Source organism: Bufo gargarizans, chromosome 6, assembly GCF_014858855.1.
Source record: "Bufo gargarizans isolate SCDJY-AF-19 chromosome 6, ASM1485885v1, whole genome shotgun sequence".
NCBI lineage: Eukaryota > Metazoa > Chordata > Amphibia > Anura > Bufonidae > Bufo > Bufo gargarizans.
The window spans coordinates 352,628,837-352,644,415 of NC_058085.1; the positions used below are offsets into that span (position 1 = coordinate 352,628,837).

Here is a 15,579-nt window from a genome sequence, read left to right on the forward strand (position 1 = left end):
TACGAAGGCCCCAAATCTAAATATAAAAATAGCCCCCACTGTTTTGAAAAAGAATACATGTGTCCCTACGGTTCAATCTTGGGCTAACATTCAGGGCTTTTTCCGTTGTGGGAAATGTAACAATTGTAAACTTACCTCGTTCCCCAAAAAAACAATAGAGATTATATCAACTGCTAACAAGTATTGCCATAAAATCAGGGAATTCCTTACATGTAGTACTGAAAATGTAATATACGTGATTGAATGCCCCTGTGGGCTCCAATATGTAGGGCGAACGAAGAGAACGCTGAAAAAACGCATCGCGGAACATATTGGCAATATAAAAAAAGGTTTTGAAACCCACTCATTGTCATTTCATTTTAAGATAGCGCACAATCAGGATCCTTCGGGGTTGAAATTTGTAGCGATAGATAAGGTACAGAAGGATTGGAGAGGTGGGAATCATGTAGAGAAAATGTCTCGTCTAGAAACAAAACGCATTTACGAACTAAATACCCTACAACCATTAGGGTTGAATGCAGATTTTGAATTGTTTGGGTTTCTGTAGGTTGGGGGCCATCTGTTGACGATTAACTGGACTATATGTCAATTTGGTCCAGTTTCTCCTCCACATCTGGCCTCCATCCTAGTATTCTACAATAGTTGAAAAATCATCTCCCCAATTCTCGACTAATCCTGTACCCCTCCGTATCCCAGAATTACCCTGAAGAATCTATGGCTAACTGTTACTGTTAATGCTAAATTTTAACTCCAATTTTTGTAGATTTATACTGTAACGCAGCCAAAAATTATATGCGATATTAGTGCGTTTGTTATATGTCATTATTTTAAGGGATATACTGATCAATTAATTAAAGATCCTTTTATCACTGTATGCTGTCGTCGATAATAGTGTCCATACATGAAAGCTTTATCAATTTTAAACTTCTTTGGTGTTTTTAAGATGTTGGATTCATTTAAGCTACAATGTCGTTAATTCTGAAAAAATCCTTGAAAAATGAAGTTCTTGGAAAAAACGCACCAGAGGTGCATTTAAATTGTATGCAGTACTGGTGCGTTTTATATTATATTTTTATTTTTATATTATAGTTGACTCCAAGTAACCCAGTGACCTATTATATATGAGTTTTGTTATTTTATTTGTTGTAATAAAGTTAGAATTTTAAGTACTTGAAAATTTATATTAACTCCAATCCTTGGAAGATAGGAACTCCAGACCAGTCTTTTGTATACTCCTTACTTACTATAAAAGAAGACCATTAGCAGGGGGATATTAACCACTGAGGAAGGGGTCAATACTTCAAAGCCCCGAAACGCGTCTGGTGTGAATCCCCCTTAAAGGACAGCAAGGACACTGCAACCCCCGGTAAAGGTCTGGACACCGTTACAAAAAGAGCCGACTCACTGCGTCATTGGAGACGCCAAAGACCGCGTGGAACAAAACCTGACTGACGCCAGCTCAGTAACGGCCCTTGAGACCGGGATACCACAAGTTGATTTTACCGAGTCGAGGACTCACTGTCAGGTACCAAGACCTCCGGGTAAGGCTGCATTGATCCCACACAAGCGATCGCTCTCTTCAAACACAGCGGGACGCCGCTGTATGATCTTGTAGCTATACGCTGCAATCCGAACTGTTGAAAGCTACATGCTCCGAATTGATCAAATATATACAAGTATATCGCAACATTGTTGTAACCTTACTAACTTATCTATATCAGGAAAGACTTCGCTCAATTTCCAATAGAGATACAAAAGACTGGTTTTAATCAAGATTCACTTTTCTCAGATGCACTTATAATTATCAGTGCAGGATTTCATTGCTATTATATATCCTACATCGATTATTTTCTGAATATTATATGAATATTTTAGCATATTTAATGGGATTTATGTTTTATTCATTGTAATTCAATTTAATTTTATTTTATTTTAGTCTTATAAAGTCACTATCCTTTTTATCCATCATTGTATTATCAACTTACTGTGTATTATTGTATAGACCATTAAAGATCCCTTTACTTTAAAGAGTGTGCCCCACTTTAATCTTATATATGTCAGGATATACTGCCAGATTCATCAGGGGATGAACAAAAGATATGGGTACAGCTCAATGGCCGTTAGCTGAATCGCTATATTTGATGCTCCAACTGATTAGATGCAGTCCAGAGTAATGTCTGAATACTGCTCCCTAATATACCCATTATAATTAAACAAATTTAGTACACATGTATCGCTTACATTTTCATGGCGTGCGTTCCATCTTGCCAGAGCGGAGCCGGAGGCTTGTCGCTCGGCGCATGCGCCGGTATCCACTGTGGAACGCACTGACGTCACTAATGTGCGTCCGGAAGAGCATAGAGCAGAAGTGGAAGAGCATAGAGCAGAAGTACGCATGTGGATGTCCGAGGTGGAGCGCATACAAGTGCACAGGCACCTGAAGATATATTTGGCAATTGCGTGATAAGTTTAAATAAGGTCCTATGTGACTCTCCCGCGCATGCGCTCAGGGAGTTTTTATTCTGCCCATGATTATAATTTGATACAGGCTAGAATAGTGATGATTCAACTGGATATTCACTGTCTCCTCATATATATATATCTCCTCTATAGGGTATAATCTATAATTTTCTCCACAATGATCCACTGTAGAATGTAGTTTATAGTTTCCCCATAGTGTGATTAGTTTTATTAATTGTTGTATATATGAATATATCCAAAAAACTTTAAACCAAAGAATGTAGCCAATGTGAATTATACAAAATTAGGGTATATTAGATTAGGGTCAGCGGTTTATTTGGTGGGGACAGGTGAATAAAGAAATAAGGCTATTCTATTATTTTACACAAAATTCAGTTTCTGTGGATTCGAAGGTACTCTCCTTTCAGAATGCCGCATTTAAGATTAAAAGGGTGATGGCTTTCCCATCTTAACAAGTTATTGGTTGCTGTAGGTTTCCTATAAGTTTTTGTATTGATAATGCCATTAGTCAAGGTAATATACAAATCCAAGAAGGCCAGACCTTCGTCACTTATCTCAGATGTAAAATGCATACCTATCTGATTGCTATTTAATTCAGTCAGAAAGTCAGAGAACTGTCCCCTGGAGCCGCCCCAAAATATCAGTATGTCATCGATATAGCGGCCCCAGAAAACTATTCTCGACGTCCAGACATTCTCCTCGGTGAATACCACCGTGTCCTCCCACCAGCCCAGGAACATGCGCTCCCCATTGCTGTGCCCCTGAGCTGGTGGAAGAATTTAGAATTAAATAGGAAATAGTTGTGTCTCAGGATGAAATCCATAAGTTTAAGGACAAATCGGTTGTGTGCTGTAAATTGAATTCCCCTACTTTTCAAAAAATGGTTCACCGCACATAGACCCAAATCATGGGGAATGTTGCTATAGAGCGCCTCTACGTCTATGGATGCCAGTAGGATATCCTCTTCAAGATGTAGTCCATCAATTTTAGTTAGTAGATCCGAGGTATCTCTAATATATGATCGAATGTTCTCAAAATCCTGTCAATGTATATGCCTACATTCTGTGTTATGAAGTTAATCGCTGCTACTATTGGGTGACCCTTTAGTGGGGTAAAGCCCTTGTGGATTTTAGGTATAGTATAGAATGTTGCGATCTGTGGATGAGGTCTTAGCATAAATCTAATTTCATCTCTGGATACTAGTTTCTCTTCAAAAGCTTCTAGAAGTAGGGCTTCTAGATTAATGTAAAAATTAGGTGTAGGATCCATTCTAAGTATATTATAACATTTTTTATCATTAAGGATAGCATTACACATTTGTTTGTGGTCATGACGATCCATGACCACTACATTTCCTCCTTTATCTGAGAGTTTTATTATAATGTTATGATCTGCCTCTACCCTAATCATGGCTTCTATTTCACTTTTTTCCAAGTTGGATTTCTTACTGCCCTTTATTTGTCTTTGTTCCAATCTTTCCAATTCCTTGGTGACTATATTTAGAAAAAGATCTATAGTATTTGTTTCTATTTGAGGGGGAGATTTGGTACTTTTAGGTTTTAGATTAGTGAAGGGTCCCTCCCCAATTCTCCTTTCCCCTTTTAAGAGGCGATCTGCCATAGTTCTAACCAAGGGAAGTTCATCCAGAGGAATGCCTAATACTCTCCTCAAGATCAATATGCTTAAATAACTTTTGCCATTTCAACTTGCGGCAAAAAAGATCTTTGATCCAGAGGAAAGAACTGTATTTTGTAGTCGGTATAAAAGATGTTCCCTTGGTAAGAACTGCAATCTCTGCCTCTGAAAAGAACTTTTGTGTTAAATTAATGATCTGCCCTTTCTGATTTAGATCTATTTTTCTTGTCTGGGGCGGTCCCTCAAATGATATGGAGTTCCCCCTGACTCGATGGTAAGCCAGAGGATCCAGAAGAACATTGTCCTTCCGGATATGTAGTTCTCTGATCGTTTCTGGTTTGATTTCTCCATCTTTGATTTCTATTTCAAGATCCTCTTTGTCCTCTATTCCTTCTGTATCTAGGTCTTCCTCGGAGTGAATACAGAATAATGTATCAGACCGAGAAAGGTCGAACAATTATTTATCAAGGTTTAGGTGAAAAAAGGTTATCTTGTTAGGGAACATTATGAATTTTGTGTAAAATAATAGAATAGCCTTATTTCTTTATTCACCTGTCCCCACCAAATAAACCGCTGACCCTAATCTAATATACCCTAATTTAGTATAATTCACATTGGCTACATTCTTTGGTTTAAAGTTTTTCGGATATATTCATATATACAACAATTAATAAAACTAATCACACTATGGGGAAACTATAAACTACATTCTACAGTGGATCACTGTGGAGAAAATTATAGATTATACCCTATAGAGGAGATATATATATATGAGGAGACAGTGAATATCCAGTTGAATCATCATTATTCTAGCCTGTATCAAATTATAATCATGGGCAGAATAAATAACTCCCTGAGCGCATGCGCGGGAGAGTCACATAGGACCTTATTTAAACTTATCAAGCAATCGCTGAATATATCTTCAGGCGCCTGCGCACTTGTATGCGCTCCACCTCGGACATCCACATGCGTACTTCTGCTCGACGCTCTTCCGGACGCACATTAGTGACGTCAGTGCATTCCACAGTGGATACCGGCGCATGAGCCGAGCGACAAGCTTCCGGCTCCGCCATGGAAAATGTAAGTGACACATGTGTACTAAATTTGTTTAATTATAATGGGTATATTAGGGAGCAATGTTCAGACATTACTCTGGACTGCATCTAATCAGTTGGAGCATCAAATATAGCGATTCAGCTAACGGCCATTAAGCTGTACCCATATCTTTTGTTCATCCCCTAATGAATCTGGCAGTATATCCTGACAGAGGAAACGCGTCTGGAATAGACGGAATATCTGGCTATACAGGCACTGGGAGGTACCAATATAGGGCGAGATTGCCAGGGTCAGCCATCGATAAGTGGGGTCGCTCCTTAGGGGGTGATTCTTCCGCATGTAGGCGGGAGACCTCTCCGCTTTTAGGCAGGGTTTAATAGATCATTAGGGACATATCTCCCAATACCCTGTTTCGTTTTTACAAAAGAGGGGTAGGAATATTGATGAACCTTTGGACCCTATTTTCAGCGGACGAAGCAGCAATCAAGGTCCATGGATCCAAAAGGATTTTTTCATCGAATATGCCCCCCTGCCTAGGACTCAGAGCCTGAATGAAATGTACATCAAACCGTGAGTGGTTATACAAATTCAGTGTGTTTAAAAAACATTATTGTATTTTAAATGTGGTGCACAATACCTATAAACACATGTTTATTTGCCAGATAACCAATTGCAGTTATCTACAATATTTATCTATTTGTGGGACTTATTTTAGAAAATATCCAATATAAAAGTTAAGTTTTAAGTAGGTTAATTACTCAGTGATATTCAGAGGATGAGCAATAGCAGTAACCATCGGTCATTCCCATTGAGTGGAGAGGATCACTGCATGTAAATGCCGCTCTTCACCACTTCTGATGTGCAGGTGGTGGTACTGTAGGGGAAGGAGCACTTCCTTCCTGCTCTATCGGGCCATGTAAAACAGCCTTAAGAGTGAGAAACCTGCTTGCAAGAATGTGCTGAAATAGGGGCTGACACACTAGGTAAAAATGTTTGTTTTGTTCCATGGTCCAGCCATCTTTTAGGTGCACATAAACTGAATGTGCCACTAACACAGACAGTATCTCTGCATGTAAAGTTTTGAAGTGAGTTTGAGCACACGAAGTGTGGGGATTACTACTGGATAAAGGGATTGGCTTCTGAGGGACAATATAGAAAGGGTGAACAAAGAAGAGTTGAATTAGGGTATGTGATAGCCCATAAAAAAATGTCTGTTAGAGCACACCTGAAAATGTGGATATTGGGAATGAACCTAATTTCGGATTCTGGGGCAACACATTCCAGAGAACCGGAGCAGCTGAAGAGAAGTCTTGGAGATGGGAGGTTGTGATTATGGACAATGCTAGCCTTAGATCATTGGCAGTATCTAGAACATTGGTAGGGTGGTAGACAGAGATGAGGAAGGAGATATAGGGAGGCGCAGAAGTGTGGAAGCCTTGTAGGTGAGAATGATAAGTTTAAACTTAATTTATACTGAACCAGGGCAACTGTGTAGCAGTTGGACAGAAAGATGAGCCTGGCGAGAATGGATGAATAGAATTTATTGTTAAGTTGTCTTTTTTTGATCATGATGAAATAAACCAGTGGTACTGGATGACAGTGGCCATGTTCTTACACTATCCCTTCTATGGAGTCATATTTCTAAGATATTAGACTCTACATTTGCTGACTACTATATACAGGCAATGATAATCTAAGATGGACCGTGTTTATCAAGAGTTATTTCATTTATGAAAACTTCTTTTTTTACTTTCCTCACAAACTTGGTTTTGGCTCTGTTTAGAAAATAAAATAACCAAAGTTTTTGCCTGAATGTATGTATATATTGCAAATTATGAACAATTCTCAAATATACAGTGTAAAAGCTACTTTTCATGTTTTTCCAGCTACGTTCTAAAAATGGAATTTTTTCATACAAGGAACATAAAATAGACATTAAAGACCAAGCAAATAATCCAAGTAAGTAACATGTATAGAAATAAGAATAGACACATTGTGGTTCACCTTTAAGTTCAGAAAATAGTCAGGGAACTCTTTAAATATGCTATACAGAGGTATTCTGTAAGGATATATATATATATATATATATATGTATACACACACATTTGGAAATCTGGAAGCTCTTAGTCTCTGATTGCAGAGATAAAGAGTCACCAAGGCTGATGTATGAGAGAGGGTACCTACTGACCCAGTCACTGTGTATGCCCTATCAAGATTTTAATATGGCTAATATTGTCTGGCCAGGAGGAAATGGACTAATTGTTACTGTTGATCGAGCATGCTCGGCCGAACACCAGTTCGGCTCGAGCATCTCGATGCTCGGCACATGACGGTATTTGGCCGAGTACCGCATGTGCTCAAACGCAATGCTCAAGTCTCCTCCCCACAAGTTTGTTGGCTGCTACGCAGCCAATAAACATGCAGGTAAGTGCTGTTTTTCACTGTAATACCGCAGCCATGTTAGTTACTGGCCGGAACGCGTCATCGGGTGCTATATAGCACCCGATGACATGTGTTCGGCTCAGTGTTACTCAGGGAGAGCTGTGCTGAAGAAGAGAAAGATAGTGTAGGGATTGAAATTTTCTTTTTTTCATTACAAAAACTTGTCAGAGACCCAAAAGTCCTTTTAAGGACTATTGTGTGTGGCAGCAGCAATATATATTTTTAGTGCAACCTGCGCTAAATTGCTAAAACTTTACAGACCCAAAAGTCCTTTTAAGGACTGTCGTGTGTGGCAGCAATATCTATTTTTCGCGCATCTCTGCGCTAAATAGTGTGCAATAGTTAGGCCGCTGCAGACAGCGACATTATCTACATCTCCGGTGTAACATGTGCACATCCAAAAAATATCAGTGACATCCGGTGTATTTTTTCCGTAGACGGTGACCGCTGCGGACAGTGACATTACCTGGTGTACATCTCCTGTGTAACGTTTCCACATCCAAAAAACCTGTGACATTCCCTGTAATTTTATATTAGCCGCTGCTGACATCAGCGACATTATCTGCGGTATTTCTCCTGTATAACTTTTCCACATCCAAAATACCTGTAACATTCACTGAAATTTTATATTAGCTGCTACTGACATCAGCAATAGTTAGGCCGCTGCAGACAGCGACATTATCTGCGCTACATCTCCTGTGTAACGTGTGTGCGTCCCAAAAATATCAGTGACATCCAGTTTATTTTTTCCGTAGACGGTGTCTGCTGCGGACAGTGACATTACCTGGGGTACATCTCCTGTGTAACGTTTCCACATCCAAAATACCTGTGACATTCCCTGTAATTTTATATTAGCCGCTGCTGACATCAGCGACATTATCTGCGGTATATCTCCTGTGTGACATTTCCACATCCCAAATAGCTTGTTTAATTTTTTTGCGCATACACTTCCAAATCGTACACTACTGTACATGTGACATACTATTAAGCATATATAACATTTAAAATGAAGAAGGCGAGCAGTAAGGGACAAGGAAGTGGCCGTGATGATGATGGTGCAAGCAGAGGCCGTGGCCCTGGGCACGTTGAAACTGTGCCTGCTGCCAGAGCACAAGAAAAACAATCATCCACGAAACCTAACTTCATGTCCCAGTTTGTGGGGCGGCACTGGACAATGCTCTCAAAGTCACACCAGTGCGACCAGGGGGTCGGTTGGATTGCATCAAATAATGCTTCCAGTCGGTTAAGCACCACCATGTCTTCCACCTAGTCCAGTCTCAGTAGCCAAGAGTCTGGTCAACAGAATCCTCACCCTGATCCTCCTTCCTCCCACCATGGAGAGTCTTGCAAAAAAAGTGATCCCACATTCGGATATTCCGAGGAGCTATTTTCAGCGCCATTCCTTCATTTGGGCCTCTCAATAGGCTCACTTGAAAGGGGACATGAGATCTTGTGCCCTGATTCCCAAACTCTTGAGAAGGTGAAGGTGCACCGCGTGTGTGCCCATTACTGCAAGTCATCGACAGCTTCCGCCGGTCTATCAAAACTGCAGCAGCGTGTCACTGCCAGATCTCTGAGAAGCTCTGACAGACGTTCTTCAGTACCTCTTGCTTGAGGTTCTTTTGTTTTGGTTTCGTTTTGTCATCTCGTTTCCCTCTCTCAGCTGTCATCTAGTTGCACTGATTGCATCCCTTTATATCCCCTCCCATACTGCATCACTTTGCGGTTTATACAACTTCCTGGATTGTGCTCACTGCTAGATGCTGCAACTGCTGATTCCTCAGTAAGTCTGTTCCTTTATTTGTGTTTTCCTGTTGGCTTGATCCTAGGTGACCCTGGCTCCCTCCGTATTAAGTGTAGGGAGCCGGTGGTCGTGTCCCCTCACTATTATAGGGTTTTCAGGTGTCACACAGTCTAGGTACGAGGGCATGCAATTATCTATCATAAAGATCTTTGCATGGGCTGAGCAGTCAGGGAGAGCTCTAGGGCTTTTATAGGGCTCACCCTTACGTTCCTTAGTTGCGATCAAGTCAGTCGGATCTTTATTTGTATCTTCTAGTTTTCTGCAACACCATCCGTGACACAGCGCTTACAAGTGCCAGCTCACCAACTGTTGTGCGACATGAGCACACGCTGGAACTCCACGTTCCACATGTTGGCCAGGCTTTGTGAGCAGCAGAGGGCAGTAGTGGAATACCAGCTGCAACATGGTCGTCGCCTTTCCAGTCAGCTTCTGCTATTCACAAGCGAGGAGTGGGCATGGATGTCTGACCTCTGTGAGGTTTTCAAAAAATTTGAGGAATCAACAGACGGTGAGCGGCGATAACGCTATTATCAGTGTCACCATCCCACTTCTGTGTCTACTTAAACGCTCGCTGCTCACAATTAAGACCGACGCTTTGCATGTGGAAGAGGTGAAAATGGGGGAAGAAATTACACAGGGTTCGTCTTCTCAGCGCAAATTGGATGATGATGAGGAGGAGCAGGAGACAGTTGCCTCCGCTACAGAGGGTAGTACCCATGGAAGTTTAGTTTCAATCTATTCAGCGTGGATGGTCCGAAGAGGAGGAAAAGGAGGAGCAGATTGAGAGTCATCCTTCTGATAAGAACAGCGAAATCTTGCCCACTCTGGCACATATTGCTGATTTTGTTAGGCTGCCTTTCCCGTGACCAATGCGTTTTATGCATTTTGGACAACACTGATTAATGGTTGTTCACCCTTCTCAACCCCAGCTACAAAGAGAACTTCTGATCTCTTATTCCTGTGGTGGAGAGGATGAGCAAAATGGTGCAATACCAGAAGGTCATTGTGAAAAAATTGCTCCAAAAATTTCCAGCTGACAACGCTGGCAGCAGAGTACGTAGTTCCTTGGGCAACCGAGGAGGGGAGACGAGGGGAACACACAGCAGTTCCAACAGAGGCAGGGCAACACTCTCCAAAGCCTGGGACAGTTTCATGACACCCCGCCAGCACCCTCACCCTGATGCGCGGCCTAGTGTCACAAGGAGGGAAAAATTTTGGAAGATGGTGAAGGAGTACGTAGCAGACTGTGTCAGCATCCCCAATGATCCCTCTGTGCCTTACAACTACTGGGTGTCCAAGCTGGACACGTGGCACGAACTGGCGCTCTACGCCTTGGAGCTGCTGGGATTCCCTGCCTCCAGCGTTTTGTCTGAGCGGGTATTTAGTGCTGCTGGAGGCATAATAACTGATAAGCGCATCGGCCCATCAACTGGAAATGCTGACAGGTTGACTCTTATCAAAATGAACTGGATTTCCACTGACCTCTCTACTCCACCAGCGGAAAGCAGCTGCATATAAAGGCTTTTTAAATCTGTTTTTTATTGTAATGTACTGAATACACTGTATTCCCAAGCACCCCTTCCACCACAAAAAATGTATATAGTTCAATCTTCCTTTTCTCGTCCCCCTCCTCCTCCTCTTCCATCATATCAACATGCTTATTAGTCTGCACTTGATTCTAATGTTTTACAGGGTTAGCTCACCAGCAAGCCCTCACCTACATTCTTTTAGAGGATCAGTTCACCTGCAGGTGCTGTCATGGAACCATGAACCAGACGTACAACAAGAGATAAGTGGAAAATAAGAAGGTTTTATTGAAGAGCAAGCCGTAAGCAAAGTCCGAACGGATGGCTAAACCGAAGCAGGGTCTTGCGGAGACAGAGGTCAGGAACCAGAAGGGTAGTCAGACGAAGCCAGGAACAGGAACCAACGGGGTAGTCAGACGAAGCCGGAATCAGGAACCAACGGGGTAGTCAGACGAAGCCGGAATCAGGAACCAACGGGGTAGTCAGACGAGGCCGGAATCAGGAACCAACGGGGTAGTCAGACGAGGCCAGGATCAGAAACCAGAAGCAGCAGCAGTCTTGGAAGCATGTGAACACAGGAGGACCAAGCAAGGAACTGAAGCCACAGACCTCCTATATATATGAGCTGGGCATCCAGCTCCTCCCAGTGGGAAGGAGGAGCCACAGGGTGGGAGGCTACAAGAAAACCCAGAAACCAAGATGGCCGCCAGCACATGTCAAACGAAGGGAACAGCAAGGAGGTAAGACCATGACAGTACCTCCCCCTCAAGGGCCCCTCCTCCGCGGAGTAAGGAACGGTTTCTGAGGGAAGCGTGCGTGGAAGGCTCGGAGCAAAGCAGGAGCATGGACATCTGCGGAGGGAACCCAGGAACGCTCCTCTGGACCATAACCACGCCAATGGACCAAAAACTGCACCCGGCCGCGGACCAGGCGTGAGTCCAGGATATTGCTCACCTCATACTCCTCACGATTGCCCACTTGGACCGGACGAGGCCGAGGAATCGAGGAAGTGAAACGATTACACACCAGTGGCTTCAACAGGGAGACATGAAACACGTTGGAGATCCGCATGCCAGGAGGAAGCGCAAGGGCATAGGCTACCGGGTTTACCCTGCGAAGCACTCGAAAGGGACCAACAAAGCGAGGCGCCAGCTTGGGAGTGGGCACTCGAAGGTTGAGGTTGCGGGTGGACAACCATACGCGGTCTCCGACCTGGTAGGAAGGAGCGGGCGCTCGTCTGCGATCAGCCTGGAGTTTCTGGCGCTGCGCAGAGACCTCAAGGGACCTCTGGATCTGTACCCAAGAAGCACGTAGGACGGAAAGGTGATCCTCCACAGCCGGAATATCCTGGGGAGAGAATACCTCCGGTAACACGGCAGGTTGGAACCCATAATTGGCCATGAAGGGAGACGTCCCAGAGGAAGAGTTCACCGCCGTGTTCCTGGCAAACTCAGCCCAAGGCAGGAGGTCAACCCAATTGTCTTGGTGATCGGAGACATAGCAACGAAGGAATTGCTCCAAGGCCTGATTGGATCGTTCTGCGGCCCCATTGGACTGAGGGTGGTAGGCCGAGGAGAAAGAGAGATGAATCCCCAACTGGGAGCAAAAGGCGCGCCAGAACCTGGACACAAACTGACTCCCCCGATCCGACACAATCTCCTTGGGCAAACCGTGCAACCGGAAGACCTCCCTGGCAAAAATCGAGGCCAACTCTTGTGCAGAGGGTAACTTCTTGAGAGGAACACAGTGGCACATTTTGGAAAACCGATCCACAATCATGAGAATGACCGTATGGCCTCGGGATGCAGGGAGGTCCACAATGAAATCCATCCCCAGGTGTGACCATGGACGCTCCCCGGTGGCTATGGGTTGCAAAAGGCCCAACGGAAGGTGCCGAGGGGACTTACTCTGGGCACAAACGGAGCATGCCGCTACATATGCGGCGATGTCGGAACGTAGAGAAGGCCACCAGAACAGACGTGAAACCGCCCAGGACAGCTGATTCTTTCCAGGGTGCCCCGCGGCCTTGGAGTTATGGTAGGTTCGCAACAACCGAGTGCGCAACTCCTCAGGCACAAAACATCTGCCGTTGGGTCTCCCAGAGGGAGCACCAGATTGAGCCGCCAAAATCTGCTCACCCAGAGGAGAAGTCAGGCTGGTGCGAATAGCGGCCAGGATCTGATTCGGGGGTATGACCGTAGTCGGAATCGACTCCTCCCCGGACAGCTCGGAGTACTGCCGTGATAAGGCATCCGCTCTGATGTTCTTGGAGCCGGGTAGGTAGGAGACCACGTAATTAAAACGTGACAAGAACAGAGCCCATCTGGCCTGACGTGGTGTCAATCTCTTGGCCTCAGAGAGGTAGGTCAGATTCTTGTGGTCCGTCAGGATGAGAACCGGAACCACCGAGCCCTCGAGCAAGTGCCTCCATTCTTTAAGGGCCTGCACGATGGCCAATAACTCCCTGTCACCAATCTGATAGTTGCACTCCGCGGAAGACAGTTTCCGGGAGTAAAACCCACAAGGAAGCAGAGGACCCTCTGGTGTTCTACGCTGAGACAGGAGGGCGCCTACTCCCGTCTCAGACGCGTCCACCTCGAGGACAAAAGGCAACCCAGGGTTGGGATGCGACAGAATCGGAGCCGACACAAAGGCGGACTTTAGAGCCTCAAAAGCTCGGATGGCCTTGAGCGGCCAGACCTGAGGATTACTGCCCTTCCTGGTCAGATCCGTGAGAGGCTTGGCTAGCATGGAAAAGTCCCTGATGAACTTCCGATAATAATTGGCGAAGCCCAAAAAGCGCTGCAGGGCACGAAGCCCACTGGGCTGGGGCCACTGTAAGACAGCCGAAACCTTCTCAGGATCCATGGAGAACCCCTCAGCGGAAATGATGTAACCTAAGAAGGTTACCTGGGATCGGTGAAATTCGCATTTCTCAAGCTTACCGAACAGCTTGTTCTCTCGTAAGCGTTGCAACACTCGTCTGACATCCAGAATGTGGGCCTCCATGGATGCAGAATATACCAAGATGTCATCCAAATAGACCACCACACACTGCTGCAACAGGTCACGGAAAACATCGTTGATGAATTCCTGGAAGACTGCGGGCGCATTGCACAACCCAAAGGGCATAACCAAGGATTCATAATGACCGGTCCTGGTGTTAAACGCGGTCTTCCACTCATCGCCCGCCTTGATCCTTACCAGGTTATATGCCGCCCTCAGGTCGAGTTTGGTAAAGACCGTGGCCCCTTTGAGGCGATCGAACAGCTCGGAAATCAAGGGTATCGGGTAAGCGTTCTTGATCGTGATGCGATTGAGACCCCTGTAATCGATGCAAGGCCTCAACTCGCCGCCCTTCTTTTTCACAAAGAAAAATCCAGCCCCTGCCGGGGACGAGGATTTGCGAATGTGTCCGCGTGAAAGCGCCTCCCTCACGTACTCCTCCATGGCCTCATTCTCCGCTACCGACAGTGGATAGACTTTGCCACGAGGAGGAACGGCACCGGATTGTAACTCTATGGCACAATCGTATGGGCGGTGCGGAGGTAGGGCAACCGCGCGCACCTTATCGAATACATCCCGGTACTCTTCGTATTCAGGAGGCAACAGAGAGTCCGAGGAAGTACACAGCAACTTGACAGGCCCATGGATGCAACTAGCCCCACACTGCGGTGACCACGAGAGGATCTCGACCGATCTCCAATCGAAAGTCGGATTATGCTTCTGGAGCCAGGGGTACCCCAAGACCACCGAGTAGTGTGGAGACGAAATAACCTGGAGACAGACCGACTCTCTGTGAACGGCACCAATGGCTATCCCCACTGGAAGGGTCTCATGAGTCACGTGTGGCGGCAGAAGGGGTCTGCCGTCTATCGCCTCAAGAGCCAGTGGGGAACCTCGAGGCTGCAGAGGAATGGAATTGGCGGCAACGAACACTCTATCAATGAACAAACCACCAGCACCAGAGTCCACCAACGCCTGGGTCGTCACCGAGCCCCCGACCCAGGAGAGGACAACCGTGATCAGTGGTTTGTCAACACGGGAAACCGGGGACGAGGAGACTCCACCCAAGATCTGCCCCCGACAGGACCTCAGGTGCGAGCGTTCTCCCGGACGGTTCGGACATGCCAACCGAAAATGCCCACCGAGACCACAGTACATGCATCGGCCCTCGCGTCTCCGGAGTACCCTCTCCCCCTCAGACAGGCGAGCAAACCCCCGCTGCATGGGTTCACCCCCAGACAAGTCATCCCCAGGAGGCGTGGGAGGAGAGGGAGGCACGGGTGGGACAGCAAACGTAGGCGCCAATCTGTTAGGAGACCTCCGCAGGCTCTCCTTAAAGGAAGGTCTCTCCCTGAGTCTGGTGTCAATCAAAATCAGGAAAGAAATAAGAGACTCGAGCTCCACTGGTAGGTCCTTAGCTGCAACCTCATCCTTCAAGGCATCCGAGAGACCATGAGAGAAAGCAGCGACCAGAGCCTCATTATTCCAGCCCACCTCTGCTGCCAGGGTACGAAACTCAATGGCGTATTCAGCTACGGATCGTGAACCCTGTCTGATGGACATAAGGAGCTTCGCAGCAGAGGCAGCACGAGCCGGCACATCGAATACCTTCCGAAGAGAAGCAACAAA

At 45.4% G+C, this 15,579-nt stretch overlaps 1 protein-coding gene across 1 annotated transcript in view; it reads left to right on the forward strand.

Moving 5' to 3' along the window:
* LOC122939843 (alpha-2-macroglobulin-like) overlaps positions 1 to 15,579 on the forward strand; it is a 138,827-nt gene that overhangs the window by 49,678 nt on the left and 73,570 nt on the right. The window contains exon 13 of the mRNA XM_044296034.1: positions 7,059 to 7,131. Within this exon, the coding sequence (XP_044151969.1) occupies positions 7,059 to 7,131 (73 nt within the window). The remainder of the gene's footprint in view (positions 1 to 7,058; positions 7,132 to 15,579) is intronic.